This window comes from Macaca fascicularis, chromosome 2 (assembly GCF_037993035.2).
Source record: "Macaca fascicularis isolate 582-1 chromosome 2, T2T-MFA8v1.1".
Taxonomy (NCBI): Eukaryota; Metazoa; Chordata; class Mammalia; order Primates; family Cercopithecidae; genus Macaca; species Macaca fascicularis.
Genome location: NC_088376.1, coordinates 3,366,276 through 3,384,868, shown reverse-complemented (window position 1 = coordinate 3,384,868; position 18,593 = coordinate 3,366,276). Strand labels below are relative to the sequence as shown.

At 42.8% G+C, this 18,593-nt stretch overlaps 2 protein-coding genes and 1 long non-coding RNA gene across 32 annotated transcripts in view; 1 reads left to right on the top strand and 2 right to left on the bottom strand.

Moving 5' to 3' along the window:
* Nucleotides 1–5,970, bottom strand: part of XXYLT1 (xyloside xylosyltransferase 1) — a 196,281-nt gene extending 190,311 nt beyond the window's left edge. For all 10 annotated transcript variants that reach the window (XR_012430554.1, XR_012430553.1, XR_012430556.1 and 7 more), the window contains exon 1: nucleotides 5,357–5,970. Coding sequence is in view for 5 of the 10 variants with exons in the window: in XM_005545341.5 (XP_005545398.1) it covers nucleotides 5,357–5,860 (504 nt within the window). In the remaining 5 variants the exon portion in view is untranslated. The remainder of the gene's footprint in view (nucleotides 1–5,356) is intronic.
* LOC135969585 (uncharacterized) overlaps nucleotides 1–18,593 on the top strand; it is a 305,912-nt gene that overhangs the window by 101,040 nt on the left and 186,279 nt on the right. The gene's annotated exons all lie outside the window — the stretch shown is intronic.
* The window catches only part of ACAP2 (ArfGAP with coiled-coil, ankyrin repeat and PH domains 2), a 181,299-nt gene continuing 174,351 nt past the window's right edge, over nucleotides 11,646–18,593 (bottom strand). For 18 of the 21 annotated variants that reach the window (XM_065539686.1, XM_074030727.1, XM_074030731.1 and 15 more), the window contains one exon: nucleotides 11,646–16,324. In XM_065539686.1, the coding sequence (XP_065395758.1) occupies nucleotides 16,224–16,324 (101 nt within the window). In that variant the 3' untranslated portion in view covers nucleotides 11,646–16,223. The remainder of the gene's footprint in view (nucleotides 16,325–18,593) is intronic. The other 3 variants (XR_010584841.2, XR_012430551.1, XR_012430552.1) reach the window with 1 other exon arrangement.

The window sequence follows — 18,593 nt, the reverse complement described above, 5'->3', positions numbered from 1 at the left end:
CGGGAGACTGAGGCAGGAGAATCGCTTTAACCCAGGAGGCGGAGGTTGCAGTGAGCCAAGATCGAACCCTTGCGCTTCAGCCTGGGTGACAGAACAAGACTCCTTCTCAAAAAAAAAAAAGAAAAAAATGCACAAGGTGATGGGAAAGATGAAGGCTGGCATGAGGGTTGCATTAGAAAAGAGATTCAGGGAAGGTCTTTCTGAACTGTTAACATTGGAGCTGACGGCACAAGGGAAATACTACAAAGAAGTAATATTGTTGTGCTCCGTGGTGGCCACACAAACAGCGGCTGGTGGGCCCCACCGCCGCTGCAGAGAGCTGGCCAGCACGGGCAAGGAGAGGAGACGTGAGAGGTGCCTTTAGGCCTGTTCACTGTGATCACTTTCCCAGAAGTCAGTAGAGTAGAACCGTGTCATGAGACTGGACCTGAAACAATACACACAGCAGCACTGGGCTAAACTGGACTAAATGCAACACAGCAACACCGATGTGATGGCCCCAGCTCCAGCAGCCATCCGGGACCACGAAGACAGCGCCACTCTCAGGGATGATGAAACAGAGAGCTGGAAGGAGCCAAGGACCCTGGTGACTTCACAAACCCCCCATGCCAGTCCAGGAATGCCTACCTCTGGACTGCATTGAAATGAGACATAAATTCAACCTTGTTTAAGCTACCATTATTTGGGGGTTTCATGGTATGTTCTGTCAAACCTGATCCAGCAGGAAAGCCCCATGGAATGGATAAGTCTTGATCTAAGTTTTACAAGTGTCAGACTGCACTTGACAGAATGAGACAACAGATGCTCAGAAGCAGAGCAGGCAAAGCGCCATGAGAAGGAACAGCTTGTCCTAGAACTCAGGAAGCTCAGCCACTGCTTTGGGTCTAGGACGTTGACATGACCTGGGAGGACAGGTAGCCAGAAGCCACTGGAGGTTCTGAATGGAACTGATACATTGAGGCAGCATTTTGGCCAGGCACGGTGGCTCATGCCTGTAATCCCAGCACTTTGGGAGGCTGAGGCGGGCGGATCACAAGGTCAAGAGATTGAGACCATCCTGGCCAACATGGTGAAACCCGGTCACTACTAAAAAAATACAAAAATTAGCTGGGTGTGGTGGCAGGTGCCTGTAGTCTAGCCACTCAGGAAACTGAGACAGGAGAATTGCTCGAACCTGGGAGGCAGAGGTTGCAGTGGGCCGAGATCATACCACTGCACTCCAGCCTGGCGATAGAGCAAGACTCCATCTCAAAAAATAAATAAATAAATAAATAAAAATTAAAAAGGCAGCATTTTAGCAAGGTGAATGTGGCAGCCTCTCCCAGGTCAGCACAGCCAGAATAGCCAGGATGGAAAAGTCATAGTTAAAGAGTTCCTGAATGCCCACTATGAGCCAGGCATCGCGCTCCCCAGGGAAGGCTACCCAGAGGACAGGATGCCTGAACTGGGTCTGAGAGACCAGCAGGAGGGCAGCAGGCATTCCTGGATTTCTTACAGCAGTGACTCCCAAGCCCGCCTATGTAGCTCCATCCAAATACAGATCTCCAGGCCCCACCCAGGAGATTCTGAGCCCAAAGGCTGGGGTGGGGCCCAGGATTCTGTATTTTTAAAAGTGTCCCCAGGTGATTCTGATGCATTTAGAAAACAGACTTACTGTATAGGCTAGAAGCAGCTCCTATACTGGTACCTGGAACATAGCAAGTTCCGAAGTTTACTAATTAACAAATAACATGCTTCCCTGTTCACAGGTAACAAACTAACAGATTAATTAAAACTTTCAAACATATTTAAAACAAGATACAACCCTACATGAATCCTTTTTAGCTAATATCCAATTAGCCAAAATAAAATCTAAGGTCACTAATAATGTTCTATGATCTATTTCCGCAACCACTTCAGCTAAAAGGTGTTTCTATGCCACCTGAAAATGGCCTGAGACCTCGGTGTGTGAGCACCAGCCCCGTGCCCGTTCACTGAGGCCCTGTTCTGCATCTTGCAGCCATGCTGATTCCCTTCGGATCCCAGAGCCATCCGAAGGGAAGAAGAGCCCCCAGGCTATCTTCAGACAGTTCTAACACAATTCAAATCAATTCTCCCTGGGAATAAAAATAAACTGCCCCCGGACTTTATCTTACAAGACTGAGGTGCTCCTTAAGGGGGAAATATGGCACAAAGGGAACAGCACTGACCTAGGATGAAGGTCCAGCCACAACTAACTCTCCAGAAAGTCTTAGGCAAGTGTCCTCACCTGTCATGCTATATACCACAAACCCCTTCCAGCTCTGACACAACCAGTGAGAAATTCTAGTTTCCTTCTTCCGAGTCAATACTGAAAAAAAAATTCCAGTATAAAATCCCCTCATATGTCAGGTGCTAGGGATGCAGCATTTAAGGTCAGTGTCAATGCCCTTAAAGAGTTTAGAGTCTAGCAAGGAAGACAAATAATTAATCCAACGATTATATAAATACAACTGTGATAAATGTTACTAAGGAATAGTGCTTGGAGTTTGAAAGTGTGTAATGGGAGCTCAGGAAAGGTTTACCGAAGAAATAACACCAAAGCCGAGACCTGAAAGCTGAGTACTAAGGATGGGGACAGGGAGTACTCCAGACAGAGGAAAGGCATGTGTGATATGTTCTTTTCAGAAATATTCCAAACCTGAGGAAGAATTAAATCACAAGTAAAATGAAGCAAACCTTTTAGAATCACACATTTAAAAAAAAAAAAATCACACATTTAAAGGAAAAAAAAAAAAGCAGTTTTCATCACAAACAGAAAAATTTACAAAATATGAACTAAAAAATAATGGGAATGCCAGGTGCAGTGGCGTGTGCCTGTAATCCCAGCTATGCGGGAGGCTAAGGCAAGAGAATGGCTTGACCTCAGGAGTTCAAGACCAGCCTGGGCAACACAGCAAGAATTCTTACCAAAAACAAAACAAAACAAAGAAATGGAGTCCAGGCACAGAGACTCACGCCTGTAATTCCAGCACTTCGGGAGGCCGAGGCGGGTGGATCACCTGAGGTCAGGAATTTGAGACCAGCCTGGCCAACATGATGAAACCTGGTCTCTACTAAAAATACAAAAAATTAGCCACCACAAAAAATTAGCCGGGCGTGGTGGCACGCGCCTGTAGTCCCAGCTACTCAGGAGGCTGAGCCAGGAGAATCGCTTGAACCTGGGAGGCAGAGGTTGCAGTGAGCCAAGATCACACTGCTGCACTCCAGCCTGGGCGACAAGAGCAAAACTCTCTCTCAAAAAAAAAAAAAAATTAGCCAGCGTGGTGGTGGGCACCTGTAATTCCAGCTACTCAAGAGGCTGAGGCAGGAGAATGGTTTCAACCCAGGAGGCAGAGGTTGCAGTGAGCCGAGATCGTGCTGATGCACTCCAGCCTAGGCAACAAGAGCAAATCTCCGTCTCAAAAAAAAAAAAAAAAAAAAAGTAATAGGAGCAATGTTATGCCAGGACCGATAAACCCTTATCCGACCACTGATATCTGGCTAGAAGTCCCCAGACACTAGACCCTCACCCCTCACACCTCAACAGAAGAGGTATCAGTTCCCTCCGGTCATTTGCAGCTGCCTCCAGGCCTTGAGTGAGGCTGCTGGAACTGGGCCCAGTAAAGTGGGGTAATCCGAGCATGAAACACTTACGCCAAGACAGGATGAGCTCGGCCCTGAGGCTGGATCTACCCCGGGCCAATATTTCTGATGCCAGCTAAGAGTGCCAGGCATTGTACACAGGGATGGATGATAAGACATGATATAGTCACAGTACCAGGGAAGTAGAAGAGGAAAGAAGGGACGGTTCCTTGGCTCCAAGGAGGGGATGGTATCTGAAGATGGGTAAGACTTGGAAATGGAAAGAAGGAGCACCCCAACAGTGGGAATGACAGAAGCAAAGGCAAGTAGGCTGGAAAGCACTGGGTGTGCAGCAAGAGCTGCAGCGGGAGCTCCGGACAAGGGGACAGAGATCTGGCAACGGTGCAGAGTAGGCCCAGAGAGATGACAATGCTGATATTCCAGGTGGTGTTTGGAGACCTGGTCAAATTCCAAGATCTGCCCAGACTGACCCTATGGCCAAGGGCCCTCAGTTTTCTACCGCGAACTAGTGCAATGTTTCTCAAATATTAGAGTCATTAGGATCACCTGGGACAGGTTGCCAGGCTCCTCCTCCAGAAAGGAGCTTCAGAGGTCCAAGGGTCTAGGGACTTTCTCAGGGGAGGTGAAAACTGAGTAAAGAATGGCCAAGGGCCCAAGAGGACACTGCAGGCAGAGAGTACAGCACGTATAAGACCCACTCTACACAGAGCTAAGGTATGAGGTGCATGTAAAGAAAGGAGAGGTGAAGCCAGAGAGGTGGACCAGGCTCACAACACAACAGCCCTACCAAGAAACTGGGACTTGACTCCATAGGCAACAAGGAGCCACTGCAGACTCACGAAGCCTGCAGAATCCTGGCAGCAGCTCCCCTAGGCACTCACATAAACAACTCCTACCTCAGCATGCTTCCCCAATCAACATCAGTCTCCACCCTTTAATATCACCTACTACTCCTTTTCCAAAATCTGGCCTCGGATCCCCTCTGTACAACTATTCAAAATCAAATAAGCAATTCGACCTAGGTAATTCCCACTATGTCAGGAACCCATCTCAGACAAGGAGAGCCAGGCAGTGAAGAAAGATGATAAACAGAGATGGAAGCTGTCATGGAGGCAGATTGGTCCGGCCTGGAACAAGGCGGCCAGCTTTGCTCTCCCCAGATCATATCTGTTCCTCTTGAGCTTTCTCTTCCTCATTCGGAGAAACTCCAGGCTTCTCTAAATGGGTTCATGACCCTTGGAGGAAGGGGTAAAAGGGACACAGAGAGGAGATAAGATGGTTCACAATGAGTTTGACCAGATCGGACCGAAATACCTTAAGAGCAATGAGAAACGTCACTGCAACTTCAACACTTCCAGCGGCCTCACCAAGGCCCTCTCCAGTTGCTCAGGATGACTACTGGTGACCAGTCCCATCCTCATAAGTCAAAAACTGAGAAACATAAACAGAGGTGCAGACTCTGAAGGCAGTGCTGAACCCTGCAACGTTAGCAAAATGGGGGGGTGCGGACTCTGCTGGGGGCTGCACTTAATTGGGGGAGAGGAAAGCGAGGCGGTCATTAAAAACGCAGCTCCACTCCTCAGCACCAGCTGAGCGCGTCTGGCTCCGGGACACGCCCCCGAACGACACCTCCCGCAGGTTGTGAACACTAGCTTGCAAGCTAGTTCCCCGGATCCCCTCCGGGAGCGCGCACTGACCTCGCCTAGGATGGGGTGGGCCACCCACCGGGAGCCCCCAGCTGCGGCCCGCTCACCTTGCACTTGAAACCAGCGGCGGGCGGCAGGAGCTCCCGCAGCAGGCCCTTGGCCACCTCGCGGCTGGCCTCCTCGCTCACGAAGTGAAGGTTAAGCACCTCGTGCGCCTCGAACTTGGCGAGGCGCAGCAGCGAGCGCAGCGCGACGCGGGCCTTGGCCTGCAGCGCGGCATTGTGCTCCGCCTTGGTGAACATCATCAGCAGGTGGTAGTCCACCGGCCCGGCCCCGCCGCCTTCCAAGCTCTTGGCCTTCGCGCCGGGGGCTGGCGCCACGGAGCCTCGCGCCACCTCCAGCGCGGGCGGCGAGGGCGCGGCGGGAGCCCCGGCGCGGGCCTCCTTCAGCCTCTTGGTGGCGCTGGAGAAGGTCTCCCGGCCCGAGCCGAGGTAGTAGAAGGCGCAGACGGCCAGCGCCGCGGCCAGCAGCAGGGCGCAGTAGTGGGAGCGCACAGCGCCCAGGCGCGCCATGGCCCGAGCGCATGGGAGCCCGCCTCGGAGGAGGCCCATGCGCTACGAGACCGCGGCGCCAGCGGTGCCAGCAACGCGGGAGAGCCCTCAGGGACCCGGACGCCGGCGGCCACTTAGCCCCGGCGGCAGGCGGCGGCCATGGCGGGGGCGGGGCCGTGCCGCCTGGAGCCAATCGCGGGCGCCGGTGCGTGGAGGGGCGGGGCCGGTCTGCCGTAACCGCTGGGTCTTAGGTTCCGAGGGTGTTAGAGGCCCGGCTGGGGGTTCAGTGGGATCCCGTGCCCGGCGTGGGAGGGGCGGACTGAGGACCCCATACTCAACCACTGAAGCACCACTATTTCTAGGAATTCTTCCTAATTTAAGAATGTTCTAAAATATTTAACCATAAGAATAAAGCAAGGCCAAGTATGGTGGCTTAGCCTGGGAATGGTGGGTTACGCCTGTAATCCCAGCATTTTGGGAGGCTGAGGCGGGCGGATCACCTGAGGTCAGGAGTTCGAGACTAGCCTGCCCAACATGGCGAAACACCATCTCTACTAAAAATACAAAAAATTAGCCAGGCACGGTGGCGGACACCTGTAATTCCAGCTACTTGAGAGGCTGAGGCAGGAGAATCGCTTGAACCCAGGAGGCGGAGGTTGCAGTGAGCCAAGATTGCGCCACTGTACTCCAGCCCGGGGAAACAGAGCAAGACACTGTCTCAAAAAAACAAACATAAAAATAAAGCAAAGTTAGGTTCATGAAGGCAAAAAATTGGAATCAAATGGTCATCAATGAAGTAGTTAAAGCTAAAATAATGCAGTCATTAAAAGTGATGTTTTCAACAAACTGCAGGTGGAAATTTTAAAAACAAATGGGTGAGGTGGCTCATGTCTGTACTCAAAGCTATGTGGGAGGCTGAGGTGGGAGAATCACTTGAATTCAGGAGTTCAAGGCTGCAGTGAGCTATGATTGCCACAGGACTCCAGCCTGGGCAACAGTGCAAGACCACATTTCCAAAAAAAAGAAAATAGCTACCCAAGCTGAGCCTTGAAAGGAATGGAGGCGCCCGAACGGAGGAACTTAGGTTAGCAAAAAGCGAAGCTGGAGGCACCAAGAGGGAAAGCTTTAATCTCTGCACCTTTTTTCCCCCAGTTTCTTGGAGGCTTTAAGCCGTCTCCCCCTCTCCCTGCACCCGAGCTGGAGCTAGGCAATTTAAACCGGCAGCTCCTCCCTTTTCCCGCTGCCCTGGGAGGAAATGGCCCGGGCCGCAAGTCGTCCCGGAGGCCGAGCGGAGGGAGGCTGGAGGATGCGGCCAGCAGGGGGACCCCGCCGCCCGCACGAACCTGCGAGGCTGCTCCCCGAGCCCCAGCGCAGCAACGCCCTGGAGGGCGACTTTCATCCGTTTTTTGTTTTATAAGCAACTTTTAACACTTTATCAAGAGCCTTTTTGGGAGTACCAGGGAGTTTTGCACACCAAGGTCCCCCGCCCAAAGTCACACAGCTAGCCAGTGGCAATTTCGACCCTAGGCAGTTAGTTGTACACTGCTAACTAGATAAAAACGTACTAACTTCAGGCTTCTAAGAATTGAGGCTATCCCAGTTTTTAAGTAAACACGCACAAGTGCTGTGCATGCTTGAGAGAGGAGGAGGTGAAAATAATGGACAAACGCACATATAGATTGGTCTCTCAGAGTTTGTTGGGCTCTGCCATCATTTCTCAAAGTGTGGGTAGAGCCCACCTTTCCCAGATCTTCGGTCCATCTCATTTCTAACTCTTGTTCTTTTCTATTGGAGCAACACTTTTCTGGAAAACACTGGATCTCTGAAACAGGCCTGGAACAAGTTCACATATACTACTCACCTTGGGGGAAAACCCAAATAGCAAAATTACCACACTCCAGCAGTTCATGTGATCCTTACAACTCTATGAGATAGAAGTATTTTACAGTGGAGGAAATTGAGATTTAGAGAATTACCCAAATGTAGTAGGCTAGTAAATAAAGGAGCTGGAATCCTAACCCAAGTCTTACTGTTTCCAATTCCAAGCGTCTAGTCAAGATTAGCTCCAAAAACAGTTAACTCAAGCTCTGAGTTGTGTGTATTTTACCACAACTGTTAGCATATGGTTAACAGCTGGTTAAGAGAGCAAGCCCTGAGGTGGATGATCCAGGCTGAAATTCAGGCTCTTCCACTACAGGTTGTTGGACTTTACACAAGTTACTTAATCACGCCGAACTGCAATTTCACCATATAGAAAATGGGGCTAATACTAGTATCTATGCTTCATTGGCTTATGAGAGACAATATTTAAAAAGCAGTTAGAACAGTGCCTACCAATAAACTCTACTAAAGACACCACACTCCTTTTTTAAAGCCTAAATATCCAACACATGCGAAAACACAATTCGGCAACCATAAGCTTTTCTGGGGTATTTACAAATAAACCCCAAATCTCTATTAAAGCTTTATTATATGTTCCACAGGCTCTCCAAGAAGCATGCTAGAGTATTATTAAATTCTAATTACTGTTCACTAATAAAGGAGAATTCTAGAATTTGTGCCTTTTAGTCCCCTACCTACACCATCAATAAGGTGAGTTTTTTTTTCCCCCTCTTATTTTATAATCAATTTATTCAACAAACATTTCTTCAAACCTTTGTAAGAACACTACTCCCGGAATTTATGGCTAAGACATAATGATCATTTAAATTTTACATAAGGTGTGACCGGATGTGGTGGCTCATGCCTGTAATTCCAGCACTTTGGGAGGCTGAGTTAGGCAGATGCTGAGGTGTGCAGATCATGAGGTCAGGAGTTTGAGGCCAGCCTGACCAACACGGTGAAACTCCCGTCCCTACTAAAAATACAAAAATTAGCTGGGCATGGTGGCTGGCGCCTGTAGTCCCAGCTACTCAGGAGGCTGAGGCAGGAGAATCGTTTGAACCCGGGAGGTGGAGGTTGCAGTGAGCTGAGATCGCACCACTGTACTCTAGCCTGGGTGACAGGGTGAGGCTCCATCTCAAAAAACTACAATTTTTAAAAAATCAAAAATACAAATAAAGTGCAGTGGTGGCGCGATCAGGCCACTGTAACAAAAAAATAAATTTTACACAGGAAGTCAGAAAAATAATTCTGACTTACTATATTGTTCTGACTTATCACTGATAATGCATCATTCTGACTTATCGATATTATTGTAGCTTATCATTCCCAATTATTTGCCTATAAATAAAAATTAAAAGTTGCAGCTTCCTGAAGTGTATTGCGGACAGAAAGCAAAAACAGTAGGTTCAAAGTAGCCAGTCAGCTATTTATCCAATAGATACTGAGTGCCTATAACATATGAAGCATAGTGGTAGCACAATTAAAAAGGATGCAGTATGACTGATGGTAATATTCGCTGTTTTCTCAGAGATAGGTAACTGGTGTATCATAACATGTCTAAATACACAAAGAACTTGAGTTAAGCACAATAACCTTTCAGTTCTAACTTTGGCCAAGTTCTCTGATTTCTGACCAGAGATTAGGTAAATGTTTTTCCTGTTGAGCCATTTCCACATTGTAAGGTTGCATAGATTATCCAACCTCTCTGCTTCAGACCCTGGCTTACATGTCACTGCCTACACAAATGATCTTTAAATACCTCCTATCCAATGTCTGGGCTAAGTGCCATCCTCCACAATTCTGTGAGGGCCACCTATATATATACTACCCTAGTCTCATCTTTCTTCATTGCAAGAACATGACTCCAAGAGAACAGAATATACATTTGTTTTTTATTAACCACAATATACCCAGAACCTAACAGTGCCTACCACATTGGATGAGTCTCAAAAATATACTCAACCACTGAAGCACCACTATTTCTAGGAATTCTTCCTAATTTAAGAATGTTCTAAAATATTTAACCATAAGAATAAAGCAAGGCCAACTATGGTGGCTTAGCCTGGGAATGGTGGGTTACGCCTGTAATCCCAGCATTTTGGGAGGCTGAGGCGGGCGGATCACCTGAGGTCAGGAGTTCGAGACTAGCCTGCCCAACATGGCGAAACACCATCTCTACTAAAAATACAAAAAATTAGCCAGGCATGGTGGCGGACACCTGTAATTCCAGCTACTTGAGAGGCTGAGGCAGGAGAATCGCTTGAACCCAGGAGGCGGAGGTTGCAGTGAGCCAAGATTGTGCCTCTGTACTCCAGCCCGGGGAAACAGAGCAAGACACTGTCTCAAAAAACAAACATAAAAATAAAGCAAAGTTAGGTTCATGAAGGCAAAAAATTGGAATCAAATGGTCATCAATGAAGTAGTTAAAGCTAAAATAATGCAGTCATTAAAAGTGATGTTTTCAACAAACTGCAGGTGGAAATTTTAAAAACAAATGGGTGAGGTGGCTCATGTCTGTACTCAAAGCTATGTGGGAGGCTGAGGTGGGAGAATCACTTGAATTCAGGAGTTCAAGGCTGCAGTGAGCTATGATTGCCACAGGACTCCAGCCTGGGCAACAGTGCAAGACCACATTTCCAAAAAAAAGAAAATAGTAATGGTAATAAGTGGAAGAAAAGTCTATACAAACTAAGAAACATATTCACTAACTGCAATGTATGGAACTTATGTGAATTCTGATTTGCACAATCTATTTTTAAAATCATATTTGAGACAACCAATTTGAATACTGATTATGTAGTTTTGTAGCTTAAGAAGTGTTACGATTTTTTAAACAGTCCTTAACTTTTAGATGTACATACAGAATGATTTGCTGGTGAAAGGTCTAGGATTTGGTTCAATAAAAAGTCCAGGAAAGGGGAAAAATGGGTAGGAGAATAAATATAAGCCATGGGCTTATATTATAGCTATTGATGTTATTTTCTCTACTTGTACATGTTTGAAATTTCCCATAAATTTTAAGGTCTCCCCATCTATTAAGTGAAAAAGTGGGTAACAGTATGATCCCATTGCATAACTGTATAAATACACACACCCAAAGGTCTAGAAGGGTATACACCAAAAAAGTAACAGTATCTCCCTCAGTACTATCCAGTAGAACTTCCTGTGACAATATATATATTCTACAATCTCCCCCGTTCAAAACAGTAGTCACTAGCCACATGGGGCTACCAAGTTCTTAAAATGCAGCAGTAAGATTGAGGAAATGAACTCTAATTCTAATTAAGTAGCCACATGTAGCTAGTGAGTTCCATTTTGGACAGCACAGGTAAGACAATGGAATTGTGAATGAGTCTCTTGCTTCTTCTTAACATTTCTCCACAAACAAAAAGCTTTGTTTTTGCAATAATTAAAAAATTAAACTGTTTTCACTTAAAATATTTACAGACTACTGATGTGGGTTCTCCACAGAACTATTCTGAAAATGAAATGAAGCTGAATAAAACAAGTTATATTGAAAAGTTTATGTGTCTGCTTTCAATTAGCTCTTTTTAAAAGCAAATGCAGGTGATTCACTTCGTTTGGTTTTTTCAACCTTCCATTCCTTCAGTCCCAATCACAGACAAACATGTGTGTCTGTTTACTAAAAGGATAAAATGTGAATGTACTGCATAGATTAGGAACATTAATGTCCATCATAATGGAAAAAAATTAGAGCAAGCCCCTCCCCACCCCCCCAAAAAAAGCTTTTTATCTTTTTGCCAATGAATTAGGGGCCATAACAGCTCTGCGAACAGAGAATTGTATAGTTAAAAGATCCAAATGGATTTATTGATTGAAGTAATCAGCAAATAGGATGAATGTGGATTTGAAAGGGCTGGGAAGAAATACAGTACCTTAAAAATAACTGCTGGTGACAGATATGTTCACAGTGTATTTCACAAGAAAATGTAAGTCAGCATGAAAGAACTAAGCCAGAGGTGAGATTTTTATTGACTTATTGTAATTTTTTGGCATACAAAGTACTTAATCAAGTATATTTACAATTCTTACATAATGTACATTTTGGAATAAAGATAATGTACTTTGCTCCATTTATAATGAGAAACTATTGTAAAACTACATTCATGAATTAGATACAAATCCTCTACATACTAATAAAAAGTAAATGGACTGTTGGTTATACATTCTTTAAAATATACCTTTTCACAGGTAGCAAGAAATAGTACATGTAATAAGTCTTTATGACTGGAATGATCCAGAAATATCACAAAGCACGAGTAAACACATATATAAAAGTAGCTCATCATTTCCAAAAGTTAACCTTTAGCCTTCGTGTAAAATAAATGGTGCCAACAACCTTTATAATGTAGCAAGCTTTCCCTGTTTAATATCCAAAAAATGGAGGGTGGGGAGGTTGAAGAAAATTAAGAAATTCAGCAAATAAGATAGTGAAAAGACCAATGCAGAGAAAAGTTTATGTAATCAAACCTTGCTTTGTCTCCACATTATCACATTTTAAGTGGATAAATTTATGTAAACAGAAAAAGATGTCCACAAAACCGTATCTGTAGATGTCATCTGGAAGCATCAATAAATTGGTAAGTATATGGTGAATTAAAATTACTTTTATAATGTTTTGCTTTCATTAATGTTATGGCAAAAATGTAAGATTTCCTACAATTTTGTCTTCAGATCCCAATCGAGCCCTTCAAACTTTTATTCAGGTTCTCCAGATTATTTGGAGTCTTTGTTATCAAAGCACAAGGAAAGCTGGCATTCATTATCAGACTTTGCTGCTTTACAATGATTTCAAATCATTTCATGATACAAATAAAGTGCCTCTGACTGGTAGTCAGACCTGGGTAATGGTGCCAACTCTGCCACCAGCTAGCAAATCAAATGACCCTGCTCTGTAAAACAAAAGGAGCACCCTAGGGTCAAAAAAGTAGACAACTTCGGAGCTCTTAGATTAAGATCTCAGAAATCCTACCGTGAGAATCCAGGGAGATAAAGCAATGCCAAAGTACACTGTAAGTAGCAAAACAGTATACAAAGGGATGTTTTTATGTTTTCACCTTGTTTCATTCCACCCATTTTAATTGTGAGGAGCCCTGAATCCAAAAGGGTAGTGACTACTAGTCTAGTGCTCCTTCCACTGTATCATGCGGTTCTAAAGTCATTCTGGACATACAATCTATAAAAATACATCATTCTTCCAGCTCATGTCCATGGTCCAAAGTGATATTATACAGAAGTGTTATCTGACAATATAAGAATGATCTGGGAATGTCTGATTATTCAAAATGGTAGTAAATTTAGTCTTACACACAATTTACTGCGACCATACTTAATATGCATAAAATATTTTTAAAATACAAACTTAAATTGGCCAGATTCTGAATGTGTATTTTTTTCTTTTTCAAAATGCACTCATGAAGAACCAAAGTTCATATTCCAAATTAAATCTGTATGTCTGGAAAAGTAACCAATCAAAGTTCATTAAAATCTACAGTGAAAACCAGTATAAATCAGGCAAACACCATAATCTAATATCAGGAAATTTCTGAATTTCTAAGGATTATATTAAAGGTAACTTTTAAAACCTTAGAAATCTTAAGCACATAAATGTTGTAATGAAACACTGCAAATAACTGCTCAATTACTTTTATTCTAGCTCTAACATGAAATTGCATTTTATTAACTCTTCATAGTGCTATTCTTATTTTGATATTAATCTAATTTTTAAGTTAGTAAGCTAAAGATAATGAGCTAACAGATTAATAAGGAGTAAGAAATTAATAATAGCAGATAAGTTATGGAAAGAAAATAAAAAGGCCAATTACACTGACCAATGAAGCCCAGAAGCATGACTCACATTGTTTAAACTATGATTGCTTATAATGCACTGAATAATTCACAGCATAACATAACTCAGATTTGTTACACACCATAGAAAAGCTATTAGCTGACATGGCTAAATTCACCTAAGAGCCAACCTACCTTGTAACTATTAATTTAATTTAAAGCCTTGCTGTTTACTCCATCATTTCTGCCAAATACAGTCCAAATTGGGTCTCAGCATATTTAAGAAATGAAGTCACAGAAATGTATTTCTGTATTGCCAGCCTCCCTGCAATATTAAAGATTTTGCTTTCTCTGAAGATATTCTGAACCATGATCATCTTTAGGGCACTTCAAATACATTTCTGACCACTAAATTTAAGTAGATACTAATTACTGCCACATTAACAACTCATAACTCAAGCCGCAGGAGGTAAGCGTGTCATAAGGAATTGCCTTTGCAACCACAGAGACTCCAGAGGTGATCTGAAGCACACACCAATGGCCAGATCCAAAAGGAAAACTGCCTCGATTTCCTCAGACAAAGGTCAGGATCTTTAGGAATGAAATCCTGGGATTAAAACAGGCAGGGGCACTATCACTGATGGAAAAGTGAGGTTTCTTTCTTTTTAACATTCTTCTTTTCTTTGAGCTTCTTGGTCAAATAATTTCAAGGTACACGCTAATAAAAACTACAAATCAGATTTTTGCCTTTAGTGAAGGTACCTAAAAAGCCAGATGATCTATGACTTTGAGATCACACAGCAAAGATAAAAATTTAATGTTCCTGTTATTGTTATAATTAAATACAATGCTGTGGGAGTTAGCATTTCCTCAGAAATAATTCACAAATATATTTTTATCCTCATCTAACATATAGTGACTATTACTAAATAAGCATTGCGTGCATGCAATTTGGCCAAATTATGGAACCTTTTCTGTGATGTGAACTTATTTCAATATAATTCCTGCTTGGCTAGATTCTGATTTGACGTTTAATCAATTTGTAAAACTCTAGTTACTGGGAAATGTTAGAAAATTTATCTATAATTGGATCATAACATTTTTAAATATTTAAAAACCTCTTTTATTTAGAAAGTATCAATATCATCATTTACATATAATTTCTAAAAGAAGAATAAACTTAATTGTTGACAACAATGGAAAGGAATCAAAACGCAAATTAGGCTGGGTGCAGTGGCTCACGCCTGTAATCCCAACACTCTGGAAGGCCAAAGCGGGCTGATCATCTGAGGTCAGGAATTCGAGACCAACCTGGCCAAAATGGTGAAACCCGTCTTTACTAAAAACACAAAACAGCTGGGCATGGTGGCGGGTGCCCGTAGTCCCAGCTACTTGGGAGGCTGAGGCAGGAGAATGGCGTGAACCCGGGAGGAAGAGTCTGCAGTGAGCTGAGATCACGCCACTGCACTCCAGCCTCAGTGACAGAGCAAGACGCCATCTCAAAAAAAAAAAAAAAAAAGGCAAATTAATTATTTTATACTTAATAAGACATTTCAAAGATGGAATCAGACTAATTTGTGGCATATAAATGGTAATATGTTTATCCATAATATTTTGGAATTCAGGGGTCTGTGAATCATGTAACCGAACACTAAAGCTATATACATGATATAATTTAAAAGAATGTACACTGTGTACAAGTACACAAAATAGATGTAGAAAAAAATAAACAGTAATTTATTGCTATATATTTTAGTATTAACTAAGAATAAGTGGGGTTCTTTTTCTCCTTTGTACAGAGATTCTTTCACTAGGAGCAACAGCAAAACTATATCTTTAAAAGGACAAATTTCAAATATAAAAATGGCCTATATTATTTTATAAATTGATTTTTCCTTTAAAAGTTAAATTTTGATGAAAGCATAATTTTGCAACATTCAAGCAACCTGTTAGACACAGTTTTATTACATCGATACATCTGTCAAGGCTTCAGGAAATCAACCCAACAATGAAGAACTACACATTTTGAACTGGGGTTTTTTTTTTGTGATTAAAATTTGCTGCATAAAATAAATCTAAAGGACTGAATTATGGTCTACCTGTACAGCCATTATACATACATACATTAAAGTACTGGACAATAACCTGTCATCTAAGAAGTATAACTGCATTTATGAACAAATGGGGAAAACACATTCTCTGGTTCTAATAAATCGTATATTGAGTGTATGAAAGCTAGGTTACCAAAACACATAAACACACACACCTATTTCTGAACCACCAAAAATCATCAGGAAAGCTAAAGAAAAAACATATTCTTGAGGCAGGCAGGACAGTTGGCTCCCACTTGATGAAGACATGCTTGACTGAATGATCCTGGGCAAGACGCACGGTGGGAAAAATTCAGTGCTACCACCCATTGGCAAAAGAATCATTTTCATCTGACCTCCTAGCATCTTGTAACCTAGAGATGGCCTAAATCTAGACTGAATTTTATCTACAGAAATAGCCCTTTAAATAGGCTTTTTTAATAAAAGAGGTCCTAAATTAGGTTCCTCTCCAACTACTAGATAACTGTTTTAATTTGTAAATATATGAATGGGTACCTTTTTTCCAAGCCATTCAATATCTACCAAAATTAAGTAGAATTAAAGCAGTAAAAAATTGTGAAGTTTTAGCTGTATACATTAGGAGGTCACCAGATTTCATATTTTCCCATTTAAAAAAAAATTCAGAATTTCTGTGAATCTTGCTGGAAACGATTTAGTTTCTCTGGATTATTGGATGCCATTTGGGAAAAATCACGAAATATGTCCTGGTAAGTTTCATCACCTGCATGAAATAAAATAAAGACACTTTAAACATTTACACAAGTATTAATAAAACAACATTCATATTTATTACTAGTACTATTTTATAATTCATTACATTAAAATTTTGTTCAGATGAGCATTTTTGGAAGAAAAGGGGCAACTAAAAATAAATGCTGAAAAATTATGTAACGAAAGAAAAAAAAAAAACTATACCTGAAACAAGCACCTCAGATGCAGCCACAGAAGAAAGCTCGGAGTTAGAAAAGAGCAAAGATGCAAGTGTGTTAAAGCAATGTGAAGAAATACGTTTATTAACACATGAGGGGGAAAGTCATTCTAAATGAGGTATAGTAAATGAGACCTCCTTTCAATAAATGTTTCCCTTGATAAAGGCCAAAAGAAATGACTAAAACCTAAATACTAATGTTTTGGATGGATGCAAGTTATTAACAAGACAAACCGATAATCAGGACAAACTGATACTCAGGGAAAAATAATACTGTCTCGTAATTAAAAGGAATTTAAAAGAGCATGTAAAAAAGTAATTTTTTGGTCAAACTTTAGTGCGTAATTAAAACTAATGCACCTACATCCACTGCTTACTAAACTCATAAAATCTGGTCAGGTGTAGTGCCTCACACCTATAATCCCAACACTTTGGGAGGCTAAGGGGTGGTGGGGGGGAGAACTGGTTGAGGCCAGGAGTTCAAGACCAGTCTGGGCAACATGCTGAGACTATGTCTCTACAAAAATTAACAACAAAATCCTAGAAAATGGCTTTAAGGTAGGGCGTGGTGGCTCATGCCTGCAATCCCAGCACTTTGGGAGGCCGAAGCGGGCAGATCACCTGAGGTCAGGAGTTTGAGACCAGTCCGGCCAACAGGATGACACGCTGCCTCCACTAAAAATACAAAAATTAGCCAGGCGTGGTGGTGAGTGCCTGTAATCCTAGCTACTCGGGAGGCTGAGGCAGAAGAATTGCTTGAACCCAGGAGGTGGAGGTTGCAGTGAGCCGAGATCGCGCCACTGCACTTCATCCTGGGCGACAGAGCAAGACTCTGTCTCAAAAAAAAAAAAGAAAAAAAAAAAGGCTTTAAAATCATAGTTTTGCATATTTAAAAGTTGGGTTTGTTTTTGTTTTGCTGCAGGTCATATGAGCAAGAATGCTATGACAAAATGCAAGTAAATACCAAGGACATCTGTTAAATTAGAAAAATAAATGTGTATATGTATAAATATGTTGTCGAGAAAGAGATTATAGATACTGATATTATAGCTGACTGAATACCATTTTTCTTGTCATGAGAAACTAAATATACACACACATACAGATCAATCCCTCAGACAAAGGAATCTTATTTTCAAGACAAATCATTCATCATTAATGCTTCCTGCTAACATTAGCCTTATACAAATGCTTGGCATAATTCTGTTCTTAAGATTTCAACCACAGAATACTGTTTTTGAATATTATTGTTGTAACATGCTTTATAATTATCTCCTATAAGATACCTTGCATTCTCAAGCCTGTAATCCCAGCACTTTGGGAGGCTGAGACGGGCGGATCACGAGGTCAGGAGATCGAGACCATCCTGGCTAACACGGTGAAACCCCGTCTCTACTAAAAATACAAAAAAAACTAGCGGGGCGAGGTGGCGAGTGTCTGTAGTCCCAGCTACTCAGGAGGCTGAGGCAGGAGAATGGCGTAAACCCGGGAGGCGGAGCTTGCAGTGAGCCGAGATCCGGCCACTGCACTCCAGCCTGGGTGACAGAGCGAGACTCCGTCTCAAAAAAAAAAAAAAAAAGATACCTTGCATCCATCTTATAACACACTCATTGCTACAGTTGTTGTTAATAGTGCAGTAAGTTTTGTCAGTTTTTAAAAGGTGAGATTTTTGAGGCAAGAGATGTCATACCAAAAGCTAGAGAATTAAAAAAAAAGTGAGGATAGGAATAAAGATCTAGTAAAAAGGTCTAACAGCATAAGCCAAGATTTTGAATTAAAAAATTTTAATACTTTTGGCCGGGCGCGGTGGCTCACGCCTGTAATCCCAGCACTTTGGGAGGCTAAGGCAGGCGGATCACAAGGTCAGGAGATCGAGACCATCCTGGCTAACACGGTGAAATCCCGTCTCTACTGAAAATACAAAAAATTAGCCAGGCGTGGTGGCGGGCGCCTGTAGTCCCAGCTACTTGGGAGGCTGAGGCAGGAGAATGGCGTGAACCTGGGAGACGGAGCTTGCAGTGAGCCAGGTTCAGGCCACTGCACTCCAGCCTGGGTGACAGAG